General features: G+C 32.5%; 1 protein-coding gene across 1 annotated transcript in view; it reads left to right on the top strand.

Annotated features, from left to right (window-relative positions):
* The first annotated feature begins 4,369 nt into the window (after nucleotides 1–4,369).
* The window catches only part of LOC114336804 (centromere protein F-like), a 49,178-nt gene continuing 45,227 nt past the window's right edge, over nucleotides 4,370–8,320 (top strand). Inside the window, exon 1 of the mRNA XM_050652161.1 lies at nucleotides 4,370–4,377. Within this exon, the coding sequence (XP_050508118.1) occupies nucleotides 4,370–4,377 (8 nt within the window). The remainder of the gene's footprint in view (nucleotides 4,378–8,320) is intronic.

Genomic DNA, 8,320 nt, shown 5'->3' with positions numbered 1-8,320 from the left:
AAACTAAATATTACCATTTTCTATATTATATCGGGATCTACTGAATATATTTTGATCGTTCTTTTTTTAATTTGTATGTAATTTTTCTGTACATTACAAATATGCAATTTGTCTAGACATTTATTAATTAATAAACAGTCTAATTTGTTTAAACAATTAAAAAAAAATAATTTTTTTCCAAAAATCCATGATTTTAATCATGCTATTATTATTAATCATAGAAAAAGTTAAGGTATACTTTAATAAATAAATTATCTTCAATAAATAATTATCTAGTAAAAATAATTTATTTATTAAAGTGTGCTTTAACTTTTTCTATGATCATTTGATACCATGGTTAAAAAAAAAGAGATTTTTGCAAAAAAAATATCTTTTCAAGAAATGTTTAACAAATTAGACTGTTTATTAATTAATAAATTTATAAACAAATTGCATTTTTGTAATGTACATACGTAGAAATTACATACCAATTAAAAAGAAATATCAAAATCCATTGAGTTGATCTGGAGATACAGAAAATTGTATTAGTTTGAAATTGCTTTTTCGGTATTTTAACTCGGTGGATTTGTATGTTCCCCCTAGTAACCGTTTGAACTACATTTTTAAAAAATCGTGGAGGGTGCTGTGAAGGTACAATGTTTGGCAAATTTTTTAAGAAAAATACAAACCCCATTATTTAAAATGGCGTTAATGAGATTTCTTAATTATTATAAACAAAAAAGCTGTGAATTAACAAAAACACATGGCTAACTTTGTCCCAAATGAACCCAGGCAAATTTTTCTTATTTAAAAATTCGTGTTAAAATACTAGCTTTTCGAATATATACAAATATTGTTTCTACGGACAGCATCTTTAAAGTTATTCTAAATGTTTATAAACTACAAAATTTCAAAAATTTGGCATTAGGATTTTTGACTATATTAATTAATTTTTTTATCTTTTTGTAATACATTTTGATACTATCATGCTTCTACTTTTATTTGGCATACTCAGAATTGCCCTATCTTTATTATTTTCTGTCTTATATTATTGCAAAATAAAAGTCTCTAGGATAAACAAATAGAATAACCCTTGAAACTAATTAATGGATCGGTCTCAAATTTTGAGGGTTTGTTAACCACCCCAATACCCAACTTTGGGTGAAACACTAAAGTTCTAAGGTAGTTTTAGTAAAAGTTATTAACAAATAACGATTTTTACTTATTTTGCAGTTTGCGTAGCAACAAATTAACTTTTTTACTTTCAAAAATCGTCATTTTAAAGGGTTTTCAATGTTTTAAAAAATTAAATTTTGTAATTTTATGTCAACTATATTTAATTTTTGAATGGGGTGAAAAAAATTGAAAAAAATCGCGATTTTTGCACTAAATTGTTAATAATTAAAAAACGGACGCGGACTCTAGGCAGGAAACAGGTAGGTTTTCTTCCTATAGGTCTACCATAACTAGTGTGACCAACTCCAATTCAGTCGAATTCGGGACAAGGCTAAAAAAAATACCTAAAATCCGGGACATTCCCATGAAAATCGGGCCATTTTTTTTTAAATATAGAACTTTAATCATTTTGTTGATTATTTATTATTTTTATGTTGAAAAATTTTTTTTTATGGGATGGGTTGTAATAATATTCACACTTTTGTTAGTTTTTGACATTTCGGATTCCAATCCGGAAATCGTTCTCAAAGAAGGAAAAATTAGAAAATCAACTGATGTTGGACTTTAATATAAATAGAAGATTTGTTACAGTCAAAATTACTGATTAACTTTAAATCATCTCAGGTACATGATTAAAGTATTTATAAGCTAGAACATTCGTTGTAATAAAAACAATTTCATCAATTTGATTAAATATAAATAGCGTAAATTCATTAATTCGATTTGTAGGTATTTTATATGTTTTTTTATTGTCATTGAAATTGGTCATTTACTCTATAGCTGACGTTTGTTTGATTCTAGTTGAATACATAGCGTTGACAATTCTTCCTTTTCGTATCCAATATGGTACCGCTTCTGGTTATCGTATTTTTGTTCGTGTTTTATGTTTTGACAGACTTTTAAATCTGTCAAATCAAAGTTCTATTTTTAAAAGAAGAATGTGACGTAGTTGGTCACTTAGCAGCTTGTAAAATCGAAATTGTTGATTTGAACGTCACCGCCGAAATTTTTAAATGTCTGATTTTTGAAAATAAGGATCTATCTGATCCATCCATTAATTTGGGATCTATAAATCAGGCTTTTGAATAAACTAGTAATTATTGGAATTAGTAAAATTCATTTTGAGGATATATTACTAGTTTAGTCCAATTTTTGGGATAAAATACGGCTGTGGTGTCATTTCTTCGATTTGGTAAGTGATATTTGCATATTGGGTGATCGATTATGTGTGACAACGAGTAAATTGTTCTAGATACGAATGAATGTTTGGTTTGAGGCCAGAAAACGGGTTTCTGTATCGAAGTTGTACTGAAGACACGTGATCCTCTGGGGGGGTATTACATCCCACCTCGGGGGAGTTTAAGGGGTACTTGTGAATTTTAATAGTGGGATTAATGCTTGTTTTGTTTTAGGGTTTTTCCACGTGGTTTTTATTTTGGGATTTGGATCTCAGTAACTGGATTTCAGATGAGTTACTTTAATTATTTTGATTTGTAACCATTTAATTTGCTGATCTTCTTTTTTTTAATCTGTAGAATTTGATAATTTAGGTTGCGGTAATTTATTTGTATATTTTATTTGTTGAATTCAGGTATCTACATTAGGTTGTTTTTTTTTAATTTATTAGTATTTCCTTTTATAATTTCTTATGTACACGGCTCTTGATCGGATAGTCAATTGTTTATTTTCCGCTACGCGTACTCGACCTTACCATTCGCAGAGCTCTACGATTGCGTCTCGAGATTTATAAATTACATTTTTTTTATATACGTTTATATATTTTTTTTTGTTGCTACCCATATTTAGGTAATTTACCCAGTGATCAGGGGTCGTTGTTTGGTTCAGTTTGGTTAGTTTTAGTAGTTAGTTTAGTGTAATTTTTAAAAAAGTGTTCAATATATTATGTGTTCAATTAAAGTGTCAAAGGTGTAGTATTATTCCGATTCTTTTGGCAAATTCGGGAATTTAGGTACACTATATTGGTGTTTGGGGCATGAATTTGTCTGGCGCCCCCTTTAACAACAAAATAGTAAAATTGGGAATCCACCCCATCTCCACTGTATAAAAGCTAGCCCGCAACACCTGTGCTCTCACCTCCAACGAATTTTGTGTTGCGTTGTGAGGTGGTGGCACCTTAAGTTAATATAAAAATATAATTATCATAATTACATTGTCATATTTTTAAATCGTCTTTTCAGAATACGATAATTAAAATACAGAAACGGAAAAAACCCAGAGTTTGAGTTTTCGTAACACTATAATACCACGAAATAAAATGCATGCGTTTTTGATGTGGTATTAGTTTTACACTTTACACTAGACAGATAGTTTAGGTAGACTATTAGAAATTGTCGACTTTTTTTCGTCCCACCAATTCAGTGTGATGTAAATTCTTAAAAGAATAACGTGTTCAAAATTTGAAAATAGAATTTTACCAAACCGTTGAAAATTCGGATGACCCGGAAGCCTTGTCCGGGACGCGACTTCGTAATTCGGGCCATGTCCCGGATTTTTCGGGCTAGTTGGTCACACTAACCATAACTAAAAAAGTAGTCAGCTACCTGGATCTTTGAGTGTCCCGAGAAAATCCATATTACCCTGGACTATACTGCGTTTAGAGCTTCACGATATTAGATAAAAATATCGATATTGTATTGATATCGTATCGAAAATCAATACGATACCGATACAATACACACCTTAGCAATATTAATGTCGATACAATATTCATCTGAAATCAATACAATACTCTTGTATTGTCGATACGCATGCCTCGATATTATTGAGAATATCGATATCGAGAAAAAAAAAATAAAACGCCACGTGAGTGCTGCATTATAGGAGTTATAAGACGCACAAGCGGGTATGTTCTCCACTAGTGCGAGAGAGAAGGACGATGAACCTAATAAGTCAATCAATTTCGATATTTTATTTTTAAAATCATCAGATAACATCGATGTTTATGAAAAGGAAATTAAAAACTACTTGCATACTCCAAGACCTGGACCAGACACAACTATTTTATTATGTAAAAATATCACAAGGACAAATTCCTGTACTGGCTGTATACCATAAATAAAAAAAAAATAAAAACCTTATCTTGTAAAAGGTATATTTAAAATCCCTAAAAACGGCTATATCACAACAAAACGTTTTCGGAATCAATATTCCATCATCAGTGTTATCACAGGTTTACATGCTTTAAGCCACCAAAATGTACGGGTAAAAACCCTTGAGTTGATTTTAATCGGATAATATAATATAATGTAACCTCAACTGTTTAAAATCAACTCAAGGGTTTTTACCCGTATATTTTGGTGGCTTAAAGCATGTAAACCTGTGATAACACTGATGATGGAATATTGATTCCGAAAACGTTTTGTTGTGATATAGCCCTTTTAGGGATTTTAAATATACCTTTTACAAGATAAGGTTTTTATTTTATTATGTGGTTATTTTTTAATGATTTTAGCTTCCAATCGTGTAGTAAGATTTTTCATCGCTTGTTTAATTCTATCCAATCAGATTATTATTATACCGGGAATATGCTACCTAGATTTTTATACTGGGAATATTTTTAGGTAGATTATTTCTGTTTAATTACAACGTTCATATTAATTGGGATAAATGTCACTGAATGTTTTTATACAGACTTGAATTTTGTATGTAAGTATTAAAACATAACCTGTCAAATATCACACGATAGTAAGAATAAATAAGAAAAGAATGCTCCAATTTTTTTCTTAAACTGGTTTTCATTCTGAAATAGACACGAGAGCCCATGAAATAGTCACTCAAGCCCTCTGGGCTCTCGTGTCTATTGCCAGGCAACAAGTTTTCGAAAAATTGTCGCATTATTGTCAATTTATTCTCACTCTCTTGTGATATTAATGTTGGAAATCATATACAGTTGAGTCCGCGAGTCTTTACCCGTGCGTCATTAATACCTGGCGAGATAAAACACATACTTTTTATTTATTGTCCTTTTCATGAGCATTTTTCAGTGCGCAACAAATGATAGGAAAAAGGGTAAGTCCGTGATAATACACATTTATGACATTTATTCTAACATGACAATTTAGTTAAATCTGACAGTTGTCACATTTTATTTTCAATTTGGAATAAAAACAAATCAAATGTGTTTCTTGCATTTATAAAATGGTATTTTCTTTGATTTGTATAGTCTTATAAATTATACAGATTATATTTGTAATTTTTTTTATTATGGCGCCATCTATCGACAACTAGAATAACTAGAATAAATGTTGTAATCACGGAGGTGCCTTTTTTTCTGTCACATACAATTTAATGCGTTAGAAAGAAATCGAAAAACTGTGACGCACTAAAAGATGATCATGAGAAAAAGAATAGCATAATTCTCTTCCACGCATGAAATTAATGACAAACCAGCTGCCGCCTGCTATGTAAAAACACATGTTATTTTTATGAACGATTTAGACTCAGTGCATTGAAAAGAGATAGATACAAAGAAAGACGATTGGGGACGTCTTCACATATTTTAAGTACAATTTATGACGTTTTGGTTTGTTTACTTTTGTGACTGTCAGTTTGTTGAATTTTTTGCCGTTATTTTGTAAAATTTTTGCATTTTGAAGATTTTTATAGTATACAAACAGTTGTTTTCACAACTAATTTTATATTGGAGTTAGAAATTTTGTAATAAGTTTATGTTATTTTACGATAAATTTTGACAACGTACAAATGGATCCTGAAGGCAGAAGGAATAAATCCTGAAGGCATCCTTCTGCCTTCAGGATCCATTCCAATTCACTGTGTTTTGACCTACAAAGCATGTGCGTTTACCCAGTCCCTCACCTAGCTATCCTATTAGCAGAATCTGGACGTTTAAACATGTTATCGATGAACTTACAAAGCATCCCTTGTAACGGCATGTAAGTGGACCAAAATTATATAGTTTTTTAGTTTTTAAAAAATTTTAATAACTTTAAAATTTAACTTAATTTATACTCTGGGCTAATTAGCAAAATTCATGGAAAAGTTATTTACCAATAATTTTATTGCTGGAATCGAATTATAAGATCCTATATATTAATAATATAGGTATGCAAAGTCCGCAGATAGTGTGCTACTTTTTTATAAACAAAATGGCGCCGACAAATCGTATTTTTTTTTAATTATTGCTCTATAACTCCAAAGATTTTAACACTACAACAAAAACACTCAAATAAAAATTCACCGCAATTAAATTCTGCATAGAGATATGTTTTTCCCGATTTGCTCCGACGAAAATTTTCCTCGAAAAATGTGGGGTTTCCCAACAAAATCTCTAATTTTCAAATAAATTTTTTGGGCAAGTAATTATTTATTAATAATTAAATAACTTGGTGAAATAAAAGCTTTCTTGGTATAGATTATAACTGCAGAAGCTGGTGAAAATTAAACGAATATTTTAGCAAAATTCAATTGTTAAAATTAACAATTTACAGTCGCAATAAAAACAATTTACAGTCGCAATAAAAACCAAAATAATCATGAGACATTGATCAAACTTAGAAAGATTATAAAGATGTGATGCCTATTTAATATTTTGTCGACAAAATATAAATTTTTTATTTTTTTGCATAATCTTTAAATGTTAAAAAAATAGTTATAAACAAATTAACATTTCTCAGAAATTGTTTATTATATTCTAATTTTAAAAAGTACTTAAAATGCGTATTTCAAAGGTCTTGTAATGAATGCTTTAAAAAAATTTTCCAACCATTTGCAAAAAAGTTATGAAACAGCAAAATAAATATACGATTTCTCCGTTGTTTATAATTTGTTTTAATTGTTTCAAAGCTTAAAAGTGAGTCTGTGGTACAGTTTAATTACTCACAAAGAATATCAAATATTAGTTCAATGGTTCTATTTTAATCAAAGATTAAAAATACTTTTTTTTGTAATTTTTAGCGCGAAAGTAGGCTTGATACAGAGCCGGAGATGTTCACTCGAAGCGACTGACACGCTTTAAACTCGCGTCACACACACACACACACACACACACACACACACACACACACACACACACACACACACACACACACACACACACACACACACACACACACACACACACACACACACACACACACACACACACACACACACACACACACACACACACACACACACACACACACACACACACACACACACACACACACACACACACACACACACACACACACACACACACACACACACACACACACACACACACACACACACACACACACACACACACACACACACACACACACACACACACACACACACACACACACACACACACACACACACACACACACACACACACACACACACACACACACACACACACACACACACACACACACACACACACACACACACACACACACACACACACACACACACACACACACACACACACACACACACACACACACACACACACACACACACACACACACACACACACACACACACACACACACACACACACACACACACACACACACACACACACACACACACACACACACACACACACACACACACACACACACACACACACACACACACACACACACACACACACACACACACACACACACACACACACACACACACACACACCCACACACACACACACACACACACACACACACACACACACACACACACACACACACACACACACACACACACACACACACACACACACACACACACACACACACACACACACACACACACACACACACACACACACACACACACACACACACACACACACACACACACACACACACACACACACACACACACACACACACACACACACACACACACACACACACACACACACACACACACACACACACACACACACACACACACACACACACACACACACACACACACACACACACACACACACACACACACACACACACACACACACACACACACACACACACACACACACACACACACACACACACACACACACACACACACACACACACACACACACACACACACACACACACACACACACACACACACACACACACACACACACACACACACACACACACACACACACACACACACACACACACACACACACACACACACACACACACACACACACACA

The sequence above is a fragment of the Diabrotica virgifera genome, chromosome 5 (genome assembly GCF_917563875.1).
Source record: "Diabrotica virgifera virgifera chromosome 5, PGI_DIABVI_V3a".
Taxonomy (NCBI): domain Eukaryota; kingdom Metazoa; phylum Arthropoda; class Insecta; order Coleoptera; family Chrysomelidae; genus Diabrotica; species Diabrotica virgifera.
The sequence above is the reverse complement of the archived record's forward strand: the minus strand, read 5'-3'. Positions and strand labels throughout refer to the sequence as shown.